A 26,868-nucleotide genomic window follows, 5' to 3' on the forward strand; every position below is an offset into this window, starting at 1 on the left:
GGTCAGGCAGCTGCCCATGGTTGCAGATGAGTAGGATCTGCTCTGTCCTTTCCTGAAGCTTCAGGTGTGGAGATTTGTGTCCTGAGCTTGGAAGCTGCTCTGGTGCGATGCTGTTACCTCCTTCTGAATCTTGCTTAGCAACAAACAGTTACAGGAAGGATGGGAAGCAGGCTGACCCTTGAAGGGACTGCAAAATGGTGCTGAGGTTAAGACTGCCAACAGTGAGCATGGCATAGGATGTGTTCCCAAGAGTGCAGTAATGAGCAGAGCAGGGTCATGTCACCACATTGTGTGCATAGGGATGGAAGAATTGCAGCCAAGATCTGCAGGATCAGGATGGGGAAAGTGAGGCATATGCTGGATTCCTCAAATAGAACTCTAGTGAAGGTTGGATATCCACAACAGCATCTCTCAGAAGCAGCAAGAAGTGTGGTTAGGAGGGGAGAGGGACCATGTTGGAGCAAGTCCAGAGGAGGTCACGCGGTTGATCAGGGGCTGGAGCACCTCCTGTATGGAGGCAGGCTGAGAACACTGGGGCTGTTCAGCCTGGAGAAGAGAAGCTGCGTGGAGACCTCAGAGCAGCTTCCAGTGTCTGAAGGGGGCTACAAGGATGCTGGAGAGGGTCTCTTCATTAGGGACTGGAGTGATAGGACAAGGGGTGATGGGTTCAAAGTGAAACAGGGGAAGTTCAGGTTGGAGATAAGGCAGAAGCTCTTCCCTGTGAGGGTGCTGAGGCGCTGGCACAGGGTGCCCAGAGAAGCTGTGGCTGCCCCATCCCTGGCAGTGTTCAAGGCCAGGTTGGACACAGGGGCTTGGAGCAAGCTGCTCTAGTGGAAGGTGTCCCTGCCTGTGGCAGGGGTTGGAACTGGAGGAGCTTTAAGGTCCCTTCCAACACAAACCAGTCTGGGGTTCTATATGGTGGCCATAAAGGCAGCACCAGCACAGGATTTATCTCTTGCTGCGTCTCTGTTGTACATAGAGTTGCATTACACTGATACACACATCACCATTGATTTTTGCAGGGAAGTCCAGGTTTCGGCATTCCCGGTCAACCTGGTCTAAAGGGAGACCCAGGCGACAGGGTGAGTGGGGCAAGAGGCTGGATGTGGAAAGGGGAGGGCAAAGAAGGCAACTTGGGAGCTTCAGAGACAGAATCTCTCTGTCACTTCCATGTATGTGAATTTGCTGGGCTTCATCCCTAAGGGAGTTAATACTGAGGTGGTGAGAAGGAGCTGGGCTCTCACCCTGTGTTTGATGAGCCCATGGTGGTTTTGTGTGATGGGGTTTGTCATCCACAGTCAGTGCAAAGGGGTGCAGAGAGAGGATCACTCATGAGCATGCAAGAGGGCACAGATGGTCAGTGCTCAGCTGGTAACTCTGCAAACAGCAGAGCCAAGGAAGCCCCATTTCCAAAGGTTTCATGTCCTAAAAGAGAACTTGAGCTTTATCTTCCTGACTTTTGTGTCCAAGAAGGTGCAAGCTTCTGTTGGCTCCCATGTGAGTTTGCTGATATCTAGTAAGAGTTGGGTTAATGCCTCGGTGTGCCCTTCTACATGGGCATCAACAGTCCCATTGATTTTAAAGCAGCAAAATGGTGCAAAGCTAACATCTTTGTGGTCCTCAGCCTTCTATCAAAGGTGGGCAGCAAAGTATTAATGGTTCCAAAGAGCAGCTTTGCAGCAGTGAGCCTGATGTTTGCACCCTTTAGATACAACAGAAGGACTTTCATCTGAAATCCGGTACCTAAATTCCAATACCTAAAGGGGTTACAGGAAAGCTGGAGGGGGGCTTTGGACAAGGGCCTGTAGGGCCAGGCCAAGGGGAATGGCTTTAACCTGGCAGAGGGGAGACTGAGATGAGCTCTTAGGCAGAAGCTCTTCCCTGTGAGGGTGCTGAGGCGCTGGCACACGGTGCCCAGAGAAGCTGTGGCTGCCCCATCCCTGGCAGTGTTCAAGGCCAGGTTGGACACAGGGGCTTGGAGCAAGCTGCTCTAGTGGAAGGTGTCCCTGCCCGTGGCAGGGGTTGGAGCTGGACGAGCTTTAAGGTCCCTTCCAACCCAAACCAGTCTGGGATCCTATGAGATTATTCTACCTGTATCATTCTTTCCATGTGACTAATGGCCTGTATCTCTGCAGGGAAATGTAGGTTTGTCTGGCAAACCAGGGCAGAAGGTGAGTGTGTGCAGTGATTGCAACGTGTAAAGCATTGCATCAGACTGATGTCTGTGTCACCCAAGGCAACTTGAGTCAGTGGTGGTTTATCATTGCCATGGGGCTTGTGTTGAAACACGGGGAGGGCTCAAACACTGAAAGGTCCAAACAGGTCCTGCTTTGCTCAAGTCTCTGTGTGACACACAGAGCCCTGCATAGAATAGCAATGAAAAGATGCTCTTCAATCTTTAACAAGGCCTTAAAAAACCCTGAAAATCCTGGCTTTTAGGATTCCTCCTTGCAAAGGTTCTAAAACGGTCGAGAGAAGCATCCCTAATGTGGTGTTCAGTGAATCTGCCTCACTGTGAGCATTTCTCAAAGAGCATTGCTCCCCCGGCTTGGCTGAAGGAACATATGGATCTGGGACATGTTATAGTGTGATGCATACATAGCCCAATGAATAGGATATCCAGTCTGGATCAGCTTCATGGGCATGGAGAAACTGGATGTCAAAAGAAGTAAAGGAGAGACATCCAAGACAGGATGTGTTAATGCAGTTGCAAAGCAGAAAAGGCAGCAAAGGGTATTTTGGGTTGGGATGAGGCATGGTGAGGTGGTTGAGTGATGAGGAAGGTGACTTTGACAAAGATCAATCAGGACAGATGTGTAAGTACCCATCAATGAGAGCTCAACTGGTTTTACACTGGAATACTTAAAACATGGAGGGGGAACTGATCCTGTGTCCACACCATGCTCTCAAGACAGGACCCATCTCCTGGGTCTCTGCTAATGGGCCACCTCAGCTGAGCTGCAGAGCTTCCTGGAGGTGGAGAACCTCATAAAGGTCTGTCCTGCAGTGTCTGCCAAGGCTGGTTGTGTAGTCTGGATGGACTGCATTAGAGATGGATGCTTTCCAGCCTAACCCACTGAGCAAGCACTATAAACACAGCCCATCCTAGCACAGGGTAATGCTCTGAGCCCAAGCTTCAGTCAGGAGCATGGAAGCAATTGCATGGCTATAGGACCTGGGCATGCTGTCTGAATCTGCCCTGCTGTGTCTGAAGTATGAGGACAATGAAACGCAGAAGAGGAATGTAACAATGTCTTGTTTTCTTTAGGGGGATACAGGTCTGAAGGGACAGAAAGGTGAACCAGGATTACCTGGGAAACCAGGCAAGACCGGACAAAGAGGTAAAGATGTAAGTAGAAGCTATCAATCCAGTCAGATTGATGTCATGCTGAAGGCCTTGGTGTACTGCTCTGCACCAAGCTAACAAACCCACGTTATGCCCTTGCAGTAGCAAGTAGGAACAAGTGACAAGATGGGACCACATCTTCTACAGGTTGGGGAAGAGACAGGTCTCAACACAACAGTGGTCAACAAACAGGAGTGGACAAACTGCCTCTGATTAGACGTGGTGGTTTGCTCATCAAGGAGGGTTCTAATGTCTCCTTTGATCTGTCTGCTCTTCCATTGCAAGTGAGGAGGCAGATCCTTTGCAGGTTGTCATCAGGGTGTGCTTTAGGCCATGTTTATTCATGATGTTATTCAACATCATGTTTTTTCATCGTTGAGTCATGGAACTAGGGAACTAGCACAGTGTGCAGCCACAACAGGCCTCAAGGGCTTGCTTGTGGTTTGAGGGCATAATAGGATCAAACAAGGTGGCCCCTCACAAATGCATCATAACTGGCTTCTGGAAAGCCTCTGCTAACCACAGGCAGTGAAGACTTCTCTTTAGTTCAAAGGACTGAGTTGGTCCTTCAACATCAAGTGGAATGGGATCATCAAGGGAAGCCACGTTTCTGATCCTGAGGCTCCACATCCTGACTTCAGTCACTGGTGATGTCAAAGCAAGAGATCTTAACCTGAATAGGAAATGAGGGTAAAAAGGACTTGGTCACAGGTGGAAGTGAAACCCAGCACTTGTGCATTGTGTTGTAGGGAGAAGCAGGGAGGAAAGGCACCTCTGGGACCAAGGTAATCAATGGGGAGCCCACAACTTCCAGAGTTATATGGGGACCAAATGCAGCTCAGAGCTGGAGCTGTGGGTATAGTGGTGTAGAGAGGGAATGCACTGAGTGAAGATCCATCCAGCCCAGCATCTCCAAGGGAGACCAACATCCCTGGACATCTTTAGAAGAATACAAAAGCAGGATGTCCTCTGTGAGAGGTGATGTCTCATGGGTTGGATAGCCCTTGGAAGACTTTGCTTCCGTTAATTCCCAGCCCACATAAACCTTTATCACTCTCAAAACCCTGGGCAAGGCACTGCACACGTTAATGAAACAGCAGCTGGAAAACAAATCACTTTGGTTTGTTCTGAAGCTGACCCCTGCTCGTCATATTCCCTGTTTACTTGTACTTAGGTTAGATGAGACCATGAAGAATCCCCTTCATCTTGCCCTTGGCTTTTCTTTCTCTTTCTTTAGCTTTGGTTTCATCTTCCAAAGCTGCAGGCTGAAAACGAAAGGCCAAAAAACAGCTAAACTGTGCTTTCTTTGGGAGATAGTTCTTTCTGCTCTGCAGCTGATGTAGGAAACAGACTGCCATAAATAACAGTGGGGTTTGGTGGAAAGAACCTCATTCTGCCTCCAAATATGAACACTCTACAGTCACCCTACACCTTCCGCCCCATTTACTTCATTTATGGGACTGCTGGAAAACACCATCCCTAACTTAAGACATCCCATAAACCTGTCTTTGTCCTGGCTTTCCAAACATTAAGAATGCCAAAGAGGAGATCTAACCTGCCTTAGAGCCACTGAATGGTAGGTGTACTCGGTTGTCTCCCATTAAACTTTTCCTCCAGGTTTAAGTGCAGTAAAATTAGTACCACCAATGAAGGTTCAACCTGATGGAAGCGAGCTTTTAAAAGCTATTACTCCTCTCTTTTAGGGGGAAGCTGGTGTCCCTGGAGAGCCAGGAAAGAGAGGAATCAGGGTAATAATTGCTATTACTATCATTTTCTGACCAGATTACAATGGAGCATCAGAGGAGGTTGCTCCTTCCCTCTCCATCCCAATGGAAGTCCCCACTTAGAAACGTCCATGTCCATGAAAAGCCACGGAGGGGATAACATTCTTGTTGTATTTACTTTCCTGAGCTGCTGGAAGCTCTATTTCTGTTTGCTTCCCCAAATCCTTTCTTACAGGGTCCACGAGGGCTCCCAGGACGGCCTGGAGAGAAGGGGATAAAAGGCGACACCGGACAACCTGGAAAGGATGTAAGGCAATCCCTAAAGGAGCAGTTGAGAGAGGGTGGACTTGAGATAGTGCAATGCCAATTGAAGAAAACCCTATTCTTCTTCGGCCTTACAGTCTGCAAGGCACAGAAAGCTCCCTCCCTGTCTTTTGGGGAAGGGCATCTCCTCTTCATAGGGAAGATCAGTGCTGTTTCTCCCTCTTGCTTGATTACCTAGAGCACAGGTTAAAGAGCAGGGTGGGCACTGGGGGGTTCTGAGTGTACAAAACCTTCCTCAGACCCACACTGTTGGAAACAAAATGCTTCTCAGTCTGGTGGGTAAGGGAAGGAAATTATGCACTTATGCATTGTGAGATCTCCCTCTCATAGCTTTGGGAAGCCCTAAGACTTTGGGAAGCATTGTCAGAGGTCTCAAAGACATGGTGTTTCTGCAAACGTTGTGAAACTGAGTAGAGGGAAGTCCCTGCTGAGCCTTCCCACCGAGGCAGAGGTTCATAATCCTACCCCTTATCACGTATCAGAGAACCCTTCACAGGAGAGATGTTGAAACCCAGATTTCATTAGCTCAAAGATGGGCTTCTTAATCCATCAAATGCTTATCTGGCAAGAGGCTGCTGAGACCTCCTGCCATGGCTTGTTTTTATCCTGTTTCTTTCTCCACCTCCTAGGGAATCACTGGAGAGAAGGGAGACAAGGGTGAATCTGTAGGTTTGCACATTCCCATTTATAACCTTGCATGAGAAAGAGTCTGTTTGGGGGCTCAAATGTTGAATTGCACCACTCACTCTTGGGTTTTGGGGTGGGGGTGTCTTCCTAGGGTGAGCCTGGGCTGCCTGGCACTCCTGGAAGCACTGTGAGTAACACCTGCTGCTGTTGACTTACACGTTTGTTCAGGGAAGGGATGCACTGGGATTTGTTATGAATCATGGGTACCACAGAGGGCACATTGCCAGAATGTATTGCTTTCAACCATGCATGTTATGGCATGGATTTCCCTTCTAGCCTTATCAAAGGTGCAAAGCGATGCAGCTAGCTCCTCTATAGGTATATGAATGAATCCCTCCACAAGTGGTGTGTTACTGATGCTGCAAGAAGACTGTGACACAGAAACACCTAAAAGCTTGCTTTTCTTGGCAGGTATCTTCTCTGGAGACCACCATCACCCTGAAAGGTGACAAGGTAAGAGCTCCTGGCTGGAGAAGATGGGTGTTGAAGCTCAATATGTGATTATTTTCCACATGTTGTATATTTTGTAGCTTCGTTACTTTTGTAAGACAGGGTTTTCAAACATAGCCTGAAACTCCAAGTTTCTTAAGCAAATACTCGCAGTTCCCACCGCTAGCAGCAAAGATCCTTCAAACACAAAGCATCATCCTCTTCATCAGGGACTGCAGTGACAGGACAAGGGGTGATGGGTTCAAACTGAAACAGGGGAAGTTCAGGTTGGAGATAAGGCAGAAGCTCTTCCCTGTGAGGGTGCTGAGGCGCTGGCATAGGGTGCCCAGTTAAGCTGTGGCTGCCCCATCCCTGGCAGTGTTCAAGGCCAAGGGGCTTGGAGCAAGCTGCTCTAGTGGAAGGTGTGCCTGCCCATGCAGAGGGCTGGAACTGGGTGAGCTTTAAGGTCCTTTCCAACCCAAACTGTTCTGTGATTCTAAGAGCAGAGCTGCTCCAAATTTAACTTCATTGTGTGAATTAGTGTGATAGTTACAAGACAAGGCTGGTTGGTCCATCTGGAAAAGGTGCTGTTAGTCTGGGGCCAGCAAGCAAGAAATGCCACAATGTATGATGAAACCACCGTCTCCACTAGCAATTGTAGAGGGATCAAAGAACTAACATGTTCCTTCTGGTTTACAGGGGGATCGTGGGAGGGATGGATTGAAAGGCGAAAGAGGTCCTCCCGGCCCAAAGGTATGTTCTGAATGCATGGATCATCTTTGTGTTGATGCCATTGTGCTGGGGAGGGGTAGAGCATCCATCTCACATCTCTTCTGGCTCTCTAAAAGGCTGAGTTTTCAAAGCAGAGTTTCTGAGATGGGCTCAGAAGCATGTGGTCACACTGATGATGTAGTCCTACAACTCGATTAAGCAGATACACAATATTCAGGTCAGAAGATGTTGTTCGGGAGTTGAATGGAATAAAGTTCTAAAGTGTTCAGGAATGTTTCCTTCCTTTCCTCACCGCTGCAAGTTGAAGAACACATCAGAAAGGGATGGAAGAAATGGCTTCTGATACCACACACATCTAGGGAACTTTAGAGGTGGGACCAACTCCTTCAGTCAATGGAGAGGAAAAGGGTACAGAAAGCAGCATCAGTGGGTACAGGTAGCTCTCCTGACTGGCATGAGATCCAGGTCATTGTAAAGGCAAAGACTTATCCAGGAGCCTCAGATGTACCCAGTTCAACCAGCACACCACTGCGGTTCCTGCACCTCATGGAGATGCATCCTTAACCTTGGCATGGAGCTGCAGCACCACCGAGGCCTTCCTGGTGCCCTTCATTCCACCGGAATCTGTCAATGCAGACACCAGATTTCAGTGAAATGAAGCCCATCAGAGGGGCAGGTCACCCCCATCTCAGCAGATGTCCCTTGCTGCAGTGCTGGACCTCCCAGGCCATTGCAGCTCATCTGTAGCTTCATCTTTGGTGGTGGCCCGGCACCACTCACATGGAGAGTGTCACCATGAGGGCAAGGAGAGATGGACAGCCTGACTATGTGACTTGCTCTTGGGTATCCAACCCATATTTGACCCAGACTGCATGTGAAGTAGGGCCACCAGCACCACTGGCCACATCCAGAAGGCACTGTCAACCATGATGGCACCTTGGCCACCCTTCTCTTTGCTGCTACCTCTGCACTGCTGCCACCACAGTGACAGCATTGGTGGCACTGAGGGGCCTAAAAACCTTTGCTTCTTTACGTGTTGAACATATAGCCAAGAGTTGGAGAAGGGGATGTTGCAAAGCTCTGGTCCAAACCTCACTTTGATGATGCTCTTGTCTGGCTCTGGTCCATGCCTGCCCTCTGTATGCAGCCAGCATTTGTATCCAATGGAGGAGTGAAGGAGCCCATTGACCAGGGTAGGATTGAGCCTGATGGGGCTTAATCTAGGGTTATAGCATCAGCTGGTAGCAGAGTAAGGGCCACATATGTGACTCTTGCCCCTTCTCAGAGCTTCTCTTCTTGCTGCTCATTGGGATAATGACTTAGTTAATGAGTTGTTCTTGTTCATTTGAAGGGAGAACCAGGTCCACCAGGCAAAGGAGTGGAAATGCAGGTAAATAAGATTTATAGAGCATATTGATGTTGGAAACACCTCCCTCTGTCTGGGGTTAGGGGACCTGGTTTGGGTCCATCAGCTTAGCTGTCAGCCACCCCCAGCACCAGCTTCCTGGTCTGGACAAGAGAGGAGAAGTTCTGACCCTTCTTTCCTCTTGCAGGATCTGGAGAGGCTTTTTGAAGCAAATGGTATCAAGGTAGGAATGCTTTGACCCTCTTCTGACAAGGTGATTGTAATTGAGCTTTTCCATCTATTCCCTCTTTCCTTCTGGAGATGATGTGTGCTCACCCGGGTCCAGCACTGCACTCACAAAAAGGCAGGGTTATTGCATGTCCTTTTACAGCTTGCCATGCTGTATCACAGAGATGCTGCAAGGGCTGGAGCAGCTCTGCTCTGGAGCCAGGCTGAGAGAGCTGGGCTGGGTCAGCCTGGAGAAGAGAAGGCTCCTGAAGGGGAGACCTGAGAGCAGCTCCAGTGCCTAAAGGGGCTGCAGGAAAGCTGGAGAGGGGCTTGGGACAAGGGCCTGTAGGGCCAGGCCAAGGGGAATGGCTTTAACCTGCCAGAGGGGAGACTGAGCTGAGCTCTTAGGCAGGAGGGTGCACTATGCTACTGCCTTAATGGTCTCTACTGGTTGCAGCTGGCACTGCTGAAGGACCTCTCCAACGCGCTCCTGCGAGATGGGCTGGATGTGCTGGTGCAGCAGCTCAGCGGCTCCAAGACAAGCCAGACCTCCATGAGAAAGCCAGCAGCTCTGCATGTCATTGAGCACAGTGTGAGTACTGTCATCTGTCAGCCTTGGGGCACACAGACCTTGGAGGAAATGAGATGCAGAAATGAGTCATTGAAGGATTCAGGGTCACCTCTGTCATTAAGCAGGTTGTGGTGACTTGAAGCCACTTTAAGAAACAGTTAAGCTGGAAGAGGCTAATGGCCCATATCAGGATTTTGGATCTTCAGGTTAAACTGATGGGATTGCAAAACACTCTTTTCAGTGAAAATAAAGGAATCAGTCTACCGTTATTGTTGATGGAAGTAGCTAGAAGCCATGGAATCGTAGAATGGTTTGTGTTGGAAAAGATCTTAAAGCTCCTCCAGCTCCAACCCCTGCCACGGGCAGGGACACCTTCCACTAGAGCAGTTGCTCCAAGCCCCTGTGTCCAACCTGGCCTTGAACACTGCCAGGGATGGGGCAGCCACAGCTTCTCTGGGCACCCTGTGCCAGCGCCTCAGCACCCTCACAGGGAAGAGCTTCTGCCTTATCTCCAATCTGAACTTCCCCTGTTTCACTTTGAACCCATCACCCCTTGTCCTGTCGCTACAGTCCCTGATGAAGAGCCCCTCTCCAGCATCCATCTGTTCTGCTGTTTATTTTCACCTTAGGGAGTCTGCAGACCCTGGCACCCTAAACTGATTCTCCACCTGCAGGCTCTGTGCTGCTTCTGTCACTTCCATGCTGACTGGGGCATCATGAGTAGTATCAAACACCAGTGAATCCTGCAACATCAAGTAGGTCGATGTGGTGATGACAAACTTGAGCTCCAAGGACTCACATGTGATGAGCTCATTCCAGTGTTTAAAGGATGGTTACAAAGACGATGGACATAGCCTTGGGTGATATGGTCTAGTGTGAGGTGTCCCTGCCAGTGGCAGGGGATTGGAACTGGATGATCTTAAGGTCCTTTCCAACCCAAACCACTCTATGATTCTGTGAAGTGTAGATCTATGCTCCATCTGGTCTGGGGCAGAAATAATATTAGGAGATTGCATATCAAATGTGTACAAGCTTCTTGTGAGCTTCTGTGTTCCAGGGATACCTTCTCCTGATCCTCAGCCTCCCTTCCTTTCTACCCTTGTCTTCTGAGCAAAAAAAACAGCATAGATTGGGTTGGTTTCAAGCCATCCCATGCTGGTTACATGCTGAACACACCCTGCAACTTCTCCTCACTTGGAGGCTGTAATCAAGGTGCATCTCTCCTGCCTTGGCAAGAGTAGATCCAATCCTGCTGTTAGATTGGATTGAGACTGCGCAAGAGAAGAGTCCTTCCCATGACTCCACAGCCCTCATTTGCTTCAGTAACCAGGCTAACTGCTATAGATGATCTAGTCACCTGCATCCTTTGCAACTTCAAGCAACAGATTGTGTTGATGGGAATTAGGAATTTGTTAGCAATTTAAAGGCCAACTCTCCATGCTGGACCCAAACTGCAGCACACCTCCATGAATGACATCATAGGGCTATATCCAGGTCATCTCATAGCTGCTGGAGGAGTCATGGATCTTAATCTGCCTGATCAGACAGTCCTGATAAGAGATAGTCCAGGAAATAGTGCCTGCAGCAGTTGGTGGGGCTTTGCTCATCCTCTTCAGGACAGCCAAGAAGTGACTCACTCTCCATAAGCCCTTGTGGGTCACTGGTAGGAAATGCTGTCTCTAACTGGAGCACAAGAGCTGTTTGGAGCCAGCTCCTGGTGCTTTTCTCTTCCTCTGTGGTTGGTTCAGTGATGACCCTGTTGCTCAGGCACTTAGGAAAGGTGAGACAGGCTCATCCCTTCTCAGCTCCAGGCTCCTGCTGTGGTCTCAGGTGAGATGTGTTGCTTGTCAGGATCATTGCAACTTGGATGATGGTAGCACTTTAGGAGCTTGAGAGGGCATGAAGTGCTCACCAGTAGATATGTTTGCACCAGGAGACACAAACTGGATGTATACCAGCACCCCAAATTGCTGGGATTTGAGGTACAGGGACACCAAAACTGTCTCTTGGGCTTTAGGAGCCCATCTCAACTGGCAGAAAAGGTTGGGGACCATGTGGGCCAGCCTGTCTAGGTCTTCATCCAGAGAGCAAAGCAGATCAAAGCAGCTCTATGACCCCTGAGGGAGCCTTGCAGCCTGTCCCAGGCCATCCTTGATAGCACTTGCCAAAGTAAAGTGCAACAAAGGTCTTGGCATCTTGGTTCTCCAGCCTTGTCCTGCTGGCTCTGAGCATGCTGTTGAATAAATGGCAGTGTTGATAGTGTATTGTGGATGATGCCTTGGCTTAGGAAAGGCAGTAACTTGCTTTGGTCTCCACAGAGTCCTTCTGCTGGTGGTTCTGAACCTGAGCATCAGTCCCTAGGAGACCCTCCTGAGCCCTTGGAGAAAACACCTGAGGAAGGAAGGAAGCAGAGAGACTCAAAAGGGACAAACACTTCTCTCAGCAGTGTAAGTAAATGCCTGTTCGGTGACTTTTAATTAGGTTTTCATTAGTGCTGGTTTAATAGAAGCAAAGGAATTACTCTTCTCAGAGCTTGATTGGACAAATCACTGCAATTCTGTGGGGTTTGCCCTATTTTACTGCAGTGAAACACTAAGCTAGAGAAAGGAAAAGGATCTCTGCATGAATCAGTGTCAGAGCTTGGAAAAGGGTCTGGCTTTCCATCTTCTGCCCTGGTTATTAGTGATACCACGTTGTCACTTATCCCTCACCCTCTGCAGAGCTTGGCTGCACCCCCATCACACCCAGAAGATGATCTACAAGGAAATCAGTCCATGGAGCTTCAGGAGTCCTTGGAGGACAGGGTGGAAGGACAACCACAGCAGGACACCAGCCATGTAGGTCTTCCCCAGCAGTTCTGGGCATTAGACCACTGTGGTAATGGACTGGGAGTGACTGGGATGCACATCTCTCACCCAGTGCTCTGGGGCTGCTCCTCCCACATCCCTGCAGGACACTACTACTTGGACGTGGGACCTGGGCTGGAAGCTCATGGCCAACCGTGTCCACTGAATACAGGCAGAGCCCTTGGCAAAGGTTTTGTGGGAAAAAGAAGGAAAATCTCTTCCTAATCCAAATCCATCTGACCACAGCATCCATCCCATTATCTGGGCTTGGCTGACTGAATACTTGATGATTCTCAATACTATTTCAACTCAGATTTGTAATACTCCAGCAACAACACAGACCCCAGACAGTGAAGATATGTCCTGATAAGATATTTCCTTTTCCTTTGCCTTCTTACTTTCCATAGGTGTCTCAGAATAGTCCATAGACCCTAAGGCTTCCCTGCACAGTTAGTGTTTTAGACCCTGGTATGCACCCTCCTGAGCCCAGCTGTGGAATACAAAGATTGACTCTTTTAAAGAAGAGGATTTTAGGGTCTGAGCAGGAATTTGGGACTTTCTCCTTTTTAAGGACTCACCAACAAGGGCAAATTGTCATGTAATGAGCCTTTGTGCATCACCTGAACCAAAGTGATGTCCCAGTTGACATCAAGGCCTGCAGCCGTTTATTGCTGCACTTTAACTACAGGACAGCAGCAAAGTAGAGGGTTCTTCCATAAGCAGGAGTTAGAGCTGGTTTACAAGTGTATGTGTAAGAGAGATTATATCATTTTCAGCAAGGTTGGAGGGTGCATCCAAGCTGGTAGCAGCAGTTACCACAGCTCAGCTGATGGGCAGTAAGTTGTGGTATTCCTGCAGTGTGGTTGCCTGATCCCTAGCATCCAGCTTCCCTTTTGTTTTCCACCCTCCTTGGCATGGATTTTGTCCTGCCATGCTCCTCCCAGCACCCTCCACTTTGAACATCGTTGTAACAAGTGCACAGACCCCAGCATTGTGTGACACCATCCCCAGTGATGGAGAGGGAAAATGCCTTCATCCGGTGCTGGTTTAACACCTTTGCATGACGATGTGCTGCTGTGTGATGGAGGGAATGCTCTTTTTGGGGATACTTGGAGACAGGATCCCAACAGCCTTAAAAAATGAACTGGAAGAGTCCCTTTCTGTTTGCTTACAATTACAGCCACAGTTATGGATAGGAACAGCATTAATAAGTGTATAGGCATAGCAATGAGGGAGTAGCTCACAGTGGGGAGATGCTGTTGGAGGAGATCTCACTCTGGTTTAAGTCTGCTGAACCCTTGCTTCTGCTTCCATCACTTCCGTTGTCTCCGGCTGGTTCTGCATTAACACACATTGGATCGCGGAGCTGGAATAAAGGATGTGGCAGCAGCCACGAGAGGGCTCCCAGCACAAACACACGTTCACACACCCCACGTCTCTTATGTGTGTGAGCTGTAGCTCTGGAGACCGTGGCCTGTGCCATGAGCATCCATCAGCTTTGTTTCTCCTCCTGGATGCACCATTTCCCTTGGCTGGGAATGGTTAAGCTGGAGAAAGACCTGGAAGAACAAATGGATGGAGCCTAAACCCCCTCATTTCTTATGGGATTGGGCTGAATGATGCTGAGGTGGCAGCTTTTTGCTGTCCTGCTCTTGAAAGCAGGTAGAGCTCAGTCCCTATGGACCTGCACCCATAGACCATGCAATGGGGGTATCCCAAACCTGTTGCTCCATTTGAAACTGTGGACATCCAGCTGTGCTCGATGCCAGATTCCTAAAGGCTTCACATACATCCCTGTGTGGAGTTGTTTAATGAATCAGACTACCTCGCGCAGCATCTCCTTCCTCAATGAAATGGGAGCAATCCCTGTTTGTTGGATGTCTGGAAGCTAAGTGCATCTCTGTGCCCGGACACCGTGGCCATTGGCACTGGGAAGGCAAAAGGACTGCGTAGCCCTGTCAAATGTGACATTTGGGCAGGAAGAACTGTCCTCATTCATCAGTATAAGCGGTTCATTTAATCCCTGCATCCCAAGGACCAAACCCAGTCTCTGTGTTCTGTTTGAAATGCTTTTGTTATTAAATCCCCATGGGAAGTTCAGAGCAGAGCCCCCAGACTGATTTGTAGGTGGCTTTCAGGCTCATATATCACAAGAGACCCAAGACTGGCCATTTTTTAGCCCAATTCAGAGTGCCTGAGATGACTTGATTTCTGCATCAGAGGTTTTCACAGGGAGAACATACCGAATGTTAAAGAGCTCTTTAATCGTGTGGTGAAAGGCAGAGGAGAGCCAGAGGGAGGAAGCTGAATACTTACAATTCAAATGGGAAATTAGAGCTCAAGTTGATTAACCCTGGGAGCAGGCTGGAGGGAGATGGGATGAGAAGGTGATTCCATGTCCATCAGTCCCTGAGTTATCAGGAGCAGAGCAAAGAGGGCTGGGAGAGGGAAAAGCTTTCACTTTGGGTTGACAGAGATGATCTGCTGCCCTTTTGGGGCTGCTGGTGAGCAGTCCTACGGGTTAGTGGGTGCAATATCAGTGCTAACCTACAGTGATGCTACATCAAGGTAATCATTGGTGCAATCCTGAGCCCTGGTGTTATCAAACACCTTTCCCTGAATCCCAGCCCAGAGAGTTCCCTATCAAATGAAGAGCTATTGGAAAGACAGGCAGATAGCATCACCCTTCCTGCTCTTGTGTGTGATGCTCATAGCAGCCTTCCAGTATCTGAGGAGGGAATACAGGGATGCTGGAGAGGACCTCCTCCTCATCAGGGACTATAGCAATAGGACAAGGGGTGATGGGTTCAAAGTGAAACAGGGGAAGTTCACATTAGATACAAGGCAGAAGCTCTTCCCTGTGAGGGTGCTGAGGCGCTGGCACAGGGTGCCCAGAGAAGCTGTGGCTGCCCCATCCCTGGCAGTGTTCAAGGGCAGGTTGGACACAGGGGCTTGGAGCAAGCTGCTCTAGTGGAAGGTGTCCCTGCATGTGGCAGGGGTTGAAGCTGGAGGAGCTTTAAGGTTCCTTCCAAGCCAAACCAGTCTGGGATTCTATGATCCCCATTTTGGTAAGGGTGTTTATAAAAGTGGAAGGGCTGCCACAAGTTTAAGGCACTTCATCCCCCCCCAGTATGATGGGATCTGCACCCCAAGAGTGTTTTCCTCACTTGCAGTTGGTGTAAAATCTCTTTTATCCTCAGGAGGATGCAAAAGCATGGTCCAGAGGCAGGGGAACAGCAGCAGCCCCTCTCTCCCTGCAGCTCCTGCATCCTCTCAGCTCCTTTAGGCTCTTGGAGTGAACCCAGTGATGCGAAGGGAGCGGAACAGAGCCCGTTGTTTTCCTGTCAGCAGCAGCTGTAATCACAAATTTTACCTGTTAAAAGGTTCATGAGGCCCTGGAGAGAAGCAGCTGTAATAGCCCAAGAGCTTCATCTCCGAGGTGCAATTACTGCCTGGCAGGAGTTAATGGGGAAGCAAGCTCACTGACAGACAGAGGCAGGATGAGCCCAGGTACACGTGTCTGTGCGAGGAACGGTGACTGGTTACTCTTTCGATGGGTGAGCCGCTTCTTTGGTGTTCCAGGACCTTAACAGCCAACCCCTGACTCCTCCGTCTGCCATGCAGTAAAGTTAGTTCATTTCCAGACTTAATTCACATAAATGCCCCTGGTTATCCTGGTTATCTCCATGTGGATAACCCCATAGTCACGATTTTCCTACCTGGTATCTGCTTGGCCTCTTCTTTTTCCCTTTTTCCTGTGTATTTTTTTGGCATGTTGTTTTATTCTCCTTTTATTACCATTTTTCTCTTCCCTGTTCTAATTTCATCTGTTCCTTTTCTCTTCCTGTCTTTTCCCTTCTTTTTCACACTATCACCCACCCTCAGTAAATCATTCCTTTAGAAAGCAGCAGCCTCCCTCCTTTCCTTAGAAGTGCCTCATTGCTGGGACCTCCAAGCAGGAAACTGCTGAAATTGGAGAGGAATTGCAGTAGGAAGGCAAGTTATTACCCCCTGCAATTTCCCAGCACCCCAGTAAATGGCAGCTCTATGAGATGAAAGGCACATGGGTCACCTTCAAACCTCAGTAAGGTCTCAGCAGCCCATTCTTGCTTCACCGCTGCCTTGTGATGCTGTTCAGCATGTCTGTGAGTTGAACGTGGACCCGTGATGAGAGAAGCAGCTTTTTAGAGCTAAAAGTTCTTTGCTATAAGTACAGAGTTGGTTTTTACAACATTTAAGAGTTAAGGATGAGCTATCATGAGAAATCCACGTGGTCTCGTCTGATGGGACCATCTGACCCATCTAAGTCACCTCGGTGTAAGCACTGGAGATGTTCCTCTTGCTTGTCCCATTAAAAAACACACCCTTGATGGGCCCTCCCCTGAACAAGCTGTACCAGCACATCCCTGACTTGGCTTTTATTCTTCCTTCTGTCACCCTCGCCGTCTTTCAGTAAAGAATTTCCATTTTAATTGGACCAAAATACTATTTTTTTTAATCCTTTACGTATTTTGGTGACTCAGAAACTTCCTGGGTTCATTTGCCATTAGGTAAAACTTGCATCCAGCCAGTGAATATCCAGCAAAACAGGATATTTCACTATCATCCCTGAAAACCTGACAACGTAATGTCCAGGGCTGCACCAACCAGCATTTCCTGGAAGCCCTTCACTTAGGATTTACTTTCCCTTAACTTTAATCATCTAAAAGCCTCAACACATACTTTTAGGTGAAATTAATTGAGATTAATCCTGCTCTTTGTTTCTGCAGCAAAAAAAAATGTGGGAATAGTGCTAAATAACTAGTGATTTTCCCTCTCCTTCGTGTCCTTCTGGCAGGGTTGAGGTTTGGGTGCAAGGAGATGCCAAGCTTTCATTCATATATATCTCTCTCATATATATTTCATATGTATATAATATATATTTCATTATGTATATATATATAAGATTTATATCTATTATATATTAAGATATTCACCAGAGCCACACTGCAGTGCTCTCACTGTGTGGTTCAGGGAATCGCTGTGGTACACAGAGATATCCAGCAGTGAGGAATATCATCGTCTTTACAACAGCGAGTGGATAATTTACCGTTGCTAATATGAAGAAGAACAAACCATGCCAGTAACTATTTGTACAAGCTTTACTGTGTGTGCCTTACAAGTTTATCAGCCTAAATCGTGAGCACTGCAAATATCACCAAGTGGCAGGTTAACGTGTAGACATTAATGGGCATTAATAATGGGTTTATTCCAATCGGGTGTGTTAAGGTACAGTAAGTGTATAGCTGGTGTGTTACTCGGGCACAGCTGGGGCAGGGAGGCATCTGAAGTCCAAAGTTGCAATATTTTAGGTAGGTTTTATTTCTTTTAAATGGCAGAAAATGAATTGCTTTAATAATCACAGAATCACAGAACCCCAGACTGGTTTGGCTTCGAAGGGGCCTTAAAGCTCCTCCAGTTCCAACCCCTGCCACAGACAGGGACACCTTCCACTAGAGCAGCTTGCTCCAAGCCCCTGTGTCCAACCTGGCCTTGAACACTGCCAGGGATGGGGCAGCCACAGCTTCTCTGGGCACCCTGTGCCAGCGCCTCAGCACCCTCACAGGGAAGAGCTTCTGCCTAAGAGCTCATCTCAGTCTCCCCTCTGGCAGGTTAAAGCCATTCCCCTTGGCCTGTCCCTACAGGCCCTTGTCCAAAGCCCCTCTCCAGCTTTCCTGCAGCCCCTTTAGGCACTGGAGCTGCTCTCAGGTCTCCCCTTCAGGAGCCTTCTCTTCTCCAGGCTGACCCAGCCCAGCTCTCTCAGCCTGGCTCCAGAGCAGAGCTGCTCCAGCCCTCGCAGCATCTCCATGGCCTCCTCTGCACTCGCTCCAACAGCTCCACGTCCCTCTTGTGCTGCTGCCCCAGAGCTGAACACAGTGTTATGATGATTATTATTATTGTTGTTGTTATTACTACTGATACTATATAATATTAGGCGCTCACAAGGATGCTTTTTCCCTTCCCACAGGAAGATGTGAATTCAGACGGTGGCTCTGTGCTCCCAGGGCATGTTAGAGCCAGGAGATCTGCTGAGCACAAGACACACAAGGTAAGCACCCCGTTTCACTGCAGCAGCTTTGGACTTGCCTACGTGCCATCAGTGTGATCCAGGAGGAAGTGGTGACCTTCCCTTGTTGGTTCCATTACAGATTCATCCTCCTGGTGCCTCGGGTGCTCGGAAATCACTGCCTGGACCTGTGGTGAGTGAAGACCCCATGCAAGGGTGTCTTGTACGAACACAAGGGGAACACTGATTGTGCAAAGTCACAGTGAATGTAGAGGGTGGGGTGAAAAGTTAGTGATAGATATGAATAAATAAACCAAGAAAGAGCTGCTGCAGAAGCATCTTTCTTGCCAGAGCAGATTGTTCTCTCTGTATCTGGCAAGGGCCTTGGAAACAGAAGTGGGGAAAATCAAACTCAGTCAATGAGGGAACATAATAACCTGGTTCATGGGGAAGGCAGCATAAGTGAAGGGTGTTTTGTGTCCTGAGAGCTTAGATGATATCTGTATGTGGGTTTAAATGTGCAAAATATGTTCATAAATACATCCCTGATGTACCTGCATCATTACATTGTCAACTTATAGCACAATATCCCAGAAAGGGGAAGTGCAGAGAGTTGATTTTCATATTTAAGAGTTGAGGATGAAGGATTCTGAACAGATTTCCCCTAAGTTTCAGTGAATTCCTTTAAAAGCAGTGAGTGGGCCCTCACCCTGCATTCCCAGGGGAATGGCAGCACTGAGCTAAGCTCGTCCACACCGTCCATCATAGCTCTCCATGAAGGGACAGGGTTAAGGTCTATTGCCAAAAGCCTGGTTCTGAGGCATTTTTTGGCTCGTGATTTCATGGTTCATTTCTTGGTTTCCTGGCAGCCCATCTGCAATGGGCAGCACCAACTCTTAGATGTCCCATCCATGCTGTAGCAGGTCAGAAGGAGCCTGGAAGCCACCCCATATCCAACCAGAAGCCTTTCAGTGGGGTTCTTGTGATCCCATGGCTTCCCTGTGAGATGCCTCCAGCCTCTCCACTTGCTGCCTAGCATCTTGCTGCTCAGAAGTGTCTTTTCCATGACTCAAGGGCAGAAAGTTTCGCCAGCTGCTCTCACACTTTCCTCCTTTCTTTTCCATTCAAGGCATACCTAGGGCCTCATCCGTCAAGGAGAATCAAGGTACAGCATCATGTCATACTCCTCTTATTGCAGCTGCGCACAGTGAGGATGCTGCTGGTCCTTTCTCCTGTCACACCACATCCCAACCCCATTCCATATGTGCATTTTGTCCTTACAGAAGGAGGGAACTGGCCCAGCAGATCCACCCTCCTGTGGCCAAAAGGTCAGTGCTTTTGCTTCACCTTTTAATGTTGATACCAAGCAGCACCTGAAGGGAGGCAGGATAGTGATCATCTCCCAGAGCAGATTCATCTGGTGGCCAAGGAATCACTGGTGCCAGTAGGTTCAAGAGGCAGTAATCAACAGTTTTGGGCACTGGCAATGAGCAGATGTCCCCTGGGACACTGGCACAGGGTGCCCAGAGAAGCTGTGGCTGCCCCATCCCTGGCAGTGTTCAAGGCCAGGTTGGACACAGGGGCTTGGAGCAAGCTGCTCTAGTGGAAGGTGTCCCTGCCCGTGGCAGGGGTTGGAACTGGATAAGCTTTAAGCTCCCTTCCAGCCCAAACCATTCCATGACTCCAGGCTTGAACTTTTCATAGACGACCCAAGCGTGGGGTTTGTGTTTTGGGGATCCTCAATAGTTTTGTCCTCCGTGGACTTCTCTGTCTCCCCCAGACTAATGGCATCCTTTAACATCTGCAGTACCCTGGGGCAGGGAGATCCTCAGCTTACCACTCATATCTGCAAAATGTATTTTCTCTTCCTGCATTTCCACTGCACAGGACAGAAGGGATGGGGTCAGGGACATCCCCAGTCTGGTTGGGGTTACAAGTGGTGGAAATGAGGGGTTCCTCCACAGTTGTTTGCCAAAAGCTGATGCAGGAAAGAGGGCAGCACCCACCTGGTCTAAAGGGGGAAAGAAGCATTCCTTGCGTCGATGCATGTTTGCAATTGAAAGAGTTGCCTGTTGTTTTCCAGGGAGAAATGGGAGCTCCAGGAGTCCAGGGAGACAAAGGAGAAAAGGTAGTGATAGTGTTTTCTCTGCCTGAACCTCTGAGACCAGGAGAAGGCTCTAAGTTTGGAAAAGGAGAGGCAGCTGGGGATGTGCTGGTGGAGATAACATTCAGGTGTATGGGAGACTGTGCCCATATAGATTGGGATTGTCACAGTTCCACCTTTATCCCTGAATCTGGCTGTGTGATTCTGTTCCTCCCCTTACACCAAATGGAAAAATCCAGGAGGTTTTCCTGATGCTCTTTTTCTGCTGGATCAATGAGCTAAACCAAGTGACAGGCAAAAGCCAGCCCTGGCACCAGGACAGGGATGGAAGAAGGGCCATACAAAACACTGTTTCATGGACACTTCTAGCAGCAAAAGCTTATAGGGACCTAATGGCAGATCTGGGGTGATGGGACCCAGATATTCAGGAGGAAGACAAGGCAGGTTGTTGTTGAAAAGCCCAGCCTGATGGGGAAGGGATACTTTGCATGGGCTACCCTTTAACCACCTCTGTAGTGGAGAATCCTGGGTACACAGGCATGAGGAGGGATGGAGGGAGCTGGAAAGTGGATGGTTTTTGTCTTGCAGGGGCAGCCTGGGGAGATGGGAGAACCTGGAGCAAAGGTGAGCTGTGGATCTGCATCAGCAGCTGGAGCAGGGCAGCGTTACCAGCTGAGGGGCCCAAATCCAGCAGTGGAGGTTGCCATAGGAAAGTTCATATTGATGGGGTCAATCCAGTTCTCCATCTCCTTCTCATGAGCAGTGTGCTCTGCGTGAGGGCATTTCACTCTTCCCTAGGCACACAGCTACTGCCTATCCCCCCCAGGGAAAAGAGGTGGAGATCAGAGGGTCCGGTTGTTCTGGCTATGAGTCCAGAGGAGGCCGTGAGGATGAGCAGGGGCTGGAGCACCTCCTGTATGGAGACAGGCTGAGAACATTGGGGCTGTTGAGCCTGGAGAAGAGAAGCTGTGTGGAGACCTCAGAGCAGCTTCCAGTGTCTGAAGGGGGCTACAAGGATGCTGGAGAAGGACTCTTCATCAGGAACTGGAGTGATAGGACAAGGGGTGATGGGTTCAGACTGAAACGGGAAATTCAGGTTGGAGATAAGGCAGAAGCTCTTCCCTGTGAGGGTGCTGAGGCGCTGGCACAGGGTGCCCAGAGAAGCTGTGGCTGCCCCATCCCTGGCAGTGTTAAAGGCCAGGTTGGACACAGGGGCTTGGAGCAAGCTGCTCCAGTGGAAGGTGTCCCTGCCTGTGGCAGGGGTTGGAGCTGGGTGAGCTGTAAGGTCCCTTCAACCCAAACCATTGAGTGATTCTATGAGCACAGCTGGAAACCTTAGTTCTTGCTCAGGGCTGCACTGAGGTGATACTTCACACGGCTCCTTGCACAACCTTGGTAACTCTCTCTTTATTTCATAGGGCACCAAGGGAGAAAGAGGTGAAAATGGTCAAAAGGTAAAGAACAACGCTGGTGCCACAGTGAGGGGGGTCTCTTACACTCTGGGAGCTTGTTTGCTCTTTTTCCCACCCTAACCTTTCTGTCTCAGGGGAAGGTGTTCAGGTAACTCCTGAGATGTGGGATTAGTGGCCAGCCACTCACTAGGGACCTGGTGTCTCACTGTTGACTAGGCAGGACTCAGATCACATAGACAGAGCACCTACCTCATAAATGAGTGATGTCAGAAGACAAGAGTCTCTTCCAGAGTCTTCTGATACCATCTCCAGTAATATAATAATTCATCCCTGCCCATGGCAGGGGGTTGGAACTGGATGAGCTTTAAGGTCCCTTCCAACCCCAACCATTCTATGATTCTATAATATTCCCACAATTCAATTCCTTCTTTTCTAGATGCTCTCAGGAGCTTTTTCTCTCCAGGTTGGATAAGACTTCACATCATCTAGAGCAGATGTGATGGTCAGTGAGGGCTCTGCAGAAACCCTCAATGTAGGATAAGCTACGAGGGGCTTCAGGGAGCAGCATGAAGCAAGCTCTCATTCTTATGGGCCTATAGTCAAAGGGTGATCCTAATTTCTTCACAGGGAGAACCAGGAATTGGGTTCAGAGGTCCTGTTGGTCAGGCTGGGCCACCTGGACTTAAGGTAAGGCTTTCTTCTCTTCTATATAGGATCTCACTTGGGTTTTATCCGTGTCTTTCCCTTTGTAGTCCTTGCTTTCCACCATTGGATGTGGAGCATGGATCTGTCTGGGGCTATGAAGGTAAAGCACCAAAAGCAGTCCTAGCCTGGGATGGCAAACACCATCATATGTGTCTGGGACAGATTGAGTGCTCTGTGCCCTCCAAAGGGGCATTTCAAAGCAGGTGAGCTCCATAGGATAAACATTATAGGATCATAGAGTGTTTTGGGTTGGAAGGGACCTTTAAAGGTCATCCAGTTCCACCCCCCCTGCAGTGAGCAAGAACATCTTCAACTAGATGAGGCTGTGAAATAAGGCTGTGAAAAATCCAGGGAATTGCAGTCTCAGCAGATACATGTTCCTGTGATCCCTTGGGATGCTGCAGGTCTGCAGGGCTTGAACTCACTGGAGAGCTCTGAAGGTCTGCAGGTAGGGGCTCTCTGCTTAGGAAGTCATGGTACAGCCCTTTCATAGAATCAATTAGGTTGGAAAAGACCTTTAAGATCATCAAGCCCAAGGACTCCAGCCCTAGGACCTCTTTTATGGACCAGTGATAGAGGGGTGTCCTGGTACGGGTGTTTTGTGTGTGGTCATGTGAATTCAAGGGGACACCCCTGGCTTTCTCCAGGACCTTTAGGGGGGCAGTTAATGCCACCTAAGACCCAAAATCTTTGTGATCCATTCAACAGGGTGAGCCAGGGGTCCCAGGATCCCCAGGAGCTCAAGGCATCCAGGGCATTCGTGGCAACCCCAGCATCCCAGGGTCACAGGGAAACAGAGGGGCTCCAGGTCTGCCCGGGATGCCAGGACAGAAGGTAGGTGAGGTGAGGTGAGGGGACAACGTGTGTTGTGTCAGCCACCCTATGGTGAGAGCAATGATAACCTGACTGTCTGTGCTGGGTGTGCACTGTGGGTCAGGCTCCCACTTATCCAGGTCTCCTGTATATGCCTATATGTAGTCTGTGTGTAGCCTATATGTAGTCAGGGAAGCAGGAGCAAAGCCTGGTTGCAGAAGGAGAGGTAACAACATTGATTAGACCAACTGATGTTGTTAGGGAATAAAGAGGATGAGATTTGGTGCAGAAGGATGTCCTTCAAGAGGGAAGGGAAGGGAAGGGAAGGGAAGGGAAGGGAAGGGAAGGGAAGGGAAGGGAAGGGAAGGGAAGGGAAGGGAAGAAAAAGGAAAATTGAAGGGAAAAAAAGGGAAAGGAGAGGAAAGGAGAGGAGAGGAGAGGAGAGGAGAGGAAAGGAAAGGAAAGGAAAGGAAAGGAAAGGAAAGGAAAGGAAAGGAAAGGAAAGGAAAGGAAAGGAAAGGAAAGGAAAGGAAAGGAAAGGAAAGGAAAGGAAAGGAAAGGAAAGGAAAGGAAAGGAAAGGAAAGGAAAGGAAAGGAAAGGAAAGGAGAGGAAAGGAGAGGAAAGGAGAGGAGACTGGGAAGGAGGCTGGGAAGGAGACTGGGAAGGAGACTGGGAAGGAGACTGGGAAGGAAAGGAGACTGGGAAGGAAAGGAAAGGAGACTGGGAAGGAAAGGAGACTGGGAAGGAAAGAGGTGATGATAGCACAGGAGTTGTCAGCAAGGCATTTTGGGGTCTTTAGTCCCTGGAAACAGAGGAAGCAATGGGTAAGTCTTATTTCAGGGACATGGAGACTTAGCTGGAGGTGGGGTGGTAGACAGCAATTCAGGTCTCCATGTAGCTGGAGTCCCCTCTCCTCAACAATAAGAAGCCCATGCAATGAAGCTATTCCAGAACACCTGAGGGCACCAGCTCCTGCTCTCTGTGTGGATGGGGAAAGCAGAACCTTTCCCATCAGGGTGTTCTCCTTAAAGGGTTTTGTTTTCAAGGGGGAGCGTGGGAAGAGAGGCCGGAATGGACTTGCTGGACCCCCGGGACCATCAGGATCCCCAGGAAAGCAGGTGACTTCTGTACCTTGCCCCTGTGTCTTCTGAGCATCAGAGGGATGGCTGGTGGTGAAGTTGAGGCCCTGGGACTGGGCTGAGAGTGCATTCACCCTCTTGGGACACCAGGACAGGAGAGCATTGAGAATTGCAAAGCAAAGCCCTTTCTGTTTTGTTTCTCTTGCCCTACAGGGGATTCCTGGGACACCTGGACCCAAAGGCAACAAGGTCAGTGCCAGTCTGCCAGGGTGGAAATGGGAGAGCCCACTGCCCTCCCCTGGCTCCTTATCCCTGACCCCATCCAGCCACTTCATCCTTCTTTCTGCCTCGTGCCCTTCTTTCCAATGGTTGATGGAGCATCTTCCAGAGCAGCAAGTCAATGGAAGTGACTCTATGACTTAAATCATGGCCAAACTAATCAGCAACCGTGCGATGTGGTGTCCTTTCTCCAAGTGAGACCTCTGGGCTTCTGTGTTCTGCAGGGAGAAGTTGGCTTTGGAGCAGCTGGACCAAGAGGACCTCATGGACTGCCTGGCCCTCAGGTAGGTCCCTCTATAAATGCTCCTGGCTTGGCTTCTTGCAGCCTACCCTCTTTTGGAGGCAGCTTTATAGCATCACTTCCACTCCCCCATCTTAGAAGAAGCCTAAAGGGCTGATTTCAGACCCCTCAATTTTTCACCAGCCAGATTCGGAGGTGATGGACACTGGTCCACCAGGAGCTTGAACTGGCACAGACCAGAATCTGTCCATAGATTGCAATTAGCATCTCCTCCACACCCTCAATCACTGCAGGTCACACTGGCCAACTGCGTGGCCAAGTGAATCCCGCCCCTCTGACTGTGTTGGCTGTGCTCTCACTGGCTAGATGGGAGTGCTGAAGGCAATATCTGCACCCTAATATCTGTGTGTTTTAATCCCAGTGACTTGTTGAGGAGCCACCTTGGGTTTGTGTGCTTTGGGGATGCTACCTGCAAGCTTGTCCCTTCAGAAACCTGCCTCCAGCTTCTTTATCCTCATTCCCATCTTCCCTCCTGTTCTCCTGGCAGAAGGAAACCAGCTCCCATCACTGGGGCAGCAGCAGCATTCCCTTTTCCTCATGCTGCTGAGAAGTTTTGGTCTCCTTCTGGCAAAGCCCCTCTTGAGCTGTAATCAAAAGCCATGTTTCAAGTTGCTCCTTCTGTGGCTGTTGCACAAATAAACTCATTTTATGCTGCAATCCATTTAGACAAACTCCACATCTGCCAGAGGAAGTGTTCAATGAGGCCCCTGAGGCAAAACACTTACTGGGAATGTCACCAGCTGTGAAAGGTCTGGGGTGAAGCTTCATTACGTGGAGGAAATGGTGAAACGATGTTTCTGCTCTTCTGACTCCAGTGTAAATCTAAAGTGAATCACAGAATCTCAAACTGCATTGGTTTTGTATGAGATCTAAATGGGCCTCGTAGGACAGTGACAAAGTTCAGGCATCTTAAAGACATGTAACTCTTGTAGCATTTACCTTGGGAGGTCATAAAAGGACTTTGTAGACCCACCAGCACAACTATACCTCGTAGCAAGGTTTATAAGGAGCTAACAGGACACTTAAAGGGAGGCTCAGGACAAGGTCTGGCATCTGGAAACCACATCTGGGCGTGAAGAAGAGCCTCACGTTGGTCTCCAAAGGTACTAGTTGCTGTTGAGCAGTTGACTGGTGGCCTCTTCTTTCTGAAAGTCAATGGAATGAGTTTCCAGGTGAATTCCTGGCTGCCTTATTCATTGTGTGAGTCCTGCTGGGATTGTGTTCAACAGGGAGATATTAATGTGCAGAAACGCTACTGAGCTCTCTAATAGCGGGGGATAAGCCTCTGTATCCCAGAGGCATCTCACAGCTCTGTCCCTTGCCTTTGTCAGATGTAAGTACAACTGGGGAGGGACAGACCAGGTCATCCAGCTTCAAACAGCTTCTGAGCTGGTCCTACCAGGGCCTCTCTATACCAACAGAAGGAAGAGACACCTTTTTGGAGTGATTTATGTGATGCCAAATCAGATGCAGATTATCTCACAAATGCCTGTTTCTCTCAGGGGCTGAGGAGAAGCTGAAGCTTGAAGCTTCAACCTGACCCAAGCATTATTCTCTAAACACTGCAGTGCCTACCTGCAGTGACATGGGGCTGTTCTCAAGCCCTTTAGGCTCTTTGATCCAGATCCGTAGGAGCATTATGGCTCCTAATCCTGATGGAGATACAAGTGAAGATTGGACAACTCCTTTGAGGATCTCAGCTTCTGCTTAATTCCTGTTGTCCCCAGTGGGATGGCTTGCAGAGTTGAGACTGTGTGTGTTGCATTTCTTTTTGCTGATATCCATCACTACCCTTCTCCATCCTAACAGGGTGATGAAGGCATTGTGGGAATCCGGGGTCCTCCTGGCATAATGGTGAGTGGTAAAATAGAATAAAGGGGGGATTTCTGGTGTCCT

At 49.1% G+C, this 26,868-nt stretch overlaps 1 protein-coding gene across 1 annotated transcript in view; it reads left to right on the top strand.

The window, feature by feature from the left end:
- Positions 1-26,868, top strand: part of LOC134171759 (collagen alpha-1(VII) chain-like) — a 110,039-nt gene that overhangs the window by 50,491 nt on the left and 32,680 nt on the right. Inside the window, exons 43-70 of the mRNA XM_062634294.1 lie at positions 1,023-1,082; positions 2,136-2,171; positions 3,269-3,349; positions 4,096-4,131; positions 5,050-5,094; positions 5,306-5,377; positions 6,024-6,059; positions 6,173-6,208; positions 6,493-6,534; positions 7,210-7,263; positions 8,594-8,632; positions 8,796-8,831; positions 9,273-9,407; positions 11,705-11,833; positions 12,107-12,223; positions 18,240-18,320; positions 18,421-18,471; positions 19,408-19,443; positions 19,562-19,606; positions 20,362-20,406; positions 20,971-21,006; positions 21,801-21,836; positions 22,422-22,481; positions 23,208-23,333; positions 24,345-24,431; positions 24,606-24,641; positions 24,896-24,955; positions 26,782-26,826. Coding sequence (XP_062490278.1) covers positions 1,023-1,082; positions 2,136-2,171; positions 3,269-3,349; positions 4,096-4,131; positions 5,050-5,094; positions 5,306-5,377; positions 6,024-6,059; positions 6,173-6,208; positions 6,493-6,534; positions 7,210-7,263; positions 8,594-8,632; positions 8,796-8,831; positions 9,273-9,407; positions 11,705-11,833; positions 12,107-12,223; positions 18,240-18,320; positions 18,421-18,471; positions 19,408-19,443; positions 19,562-19,606; positions 20,362-20,406; positions 20,971-21,006; positions 21,801-21,836; positions 22,422-22,481; positions 23,208-23,333; positions 24,345-24,431; positions 24,606-24,641; positions 24,896-24,955; positions 26,782-26,826 — 1,698 coding nt within the window. The remainder of the gene's footprint in view (positions 1-1,022; positions 1,083-2,135; positions 2,172-3,268; positions 3,350-4,095; positions 4,132-5,049; positions 5,095-5,305; positions 5,378-6,023; positions 6,060-6,172; positions 6,209-6,492; positions 6,535-7,209; positions 7,264-8,593; positions 8,633-8,795; positions 8,832-9,272; positions 9,408-11,704; positions 11,834-12,106; positions 12,224-18,239; positions 18,321-18,420; positions 18,472-19,407; positions 19,444-19,561; positions 19,607-20,361; positions 20,407-20,970; positions 21,007-21,800; positions 21,837-22,421; positions 22,482-23,207; positions 23,334-24,344; positions 24,432-24,605; positions 24,642-24,895; positions 24,956-26,781; positions 26,827-26,868) is intronic.

The sequence above is a fragment of the Pezoporus occidentalis genome, unplaced genomic scaffold, assembly GCF_034315485.1.
Source record: "Pezoporus occidentalis ecotype Australia unplaced genomic scaffold, CSIRO_AGI_Poc_V1 ctg42, whole genome shotgun sequence".
Taxonomy (NCBI): domain Eukaryota; kingdom Metazoa; phylum Chordata; class Aves; order Psittaciformes; family Psittacidae; genus Pezoporus; species Pezoporus occidentalis.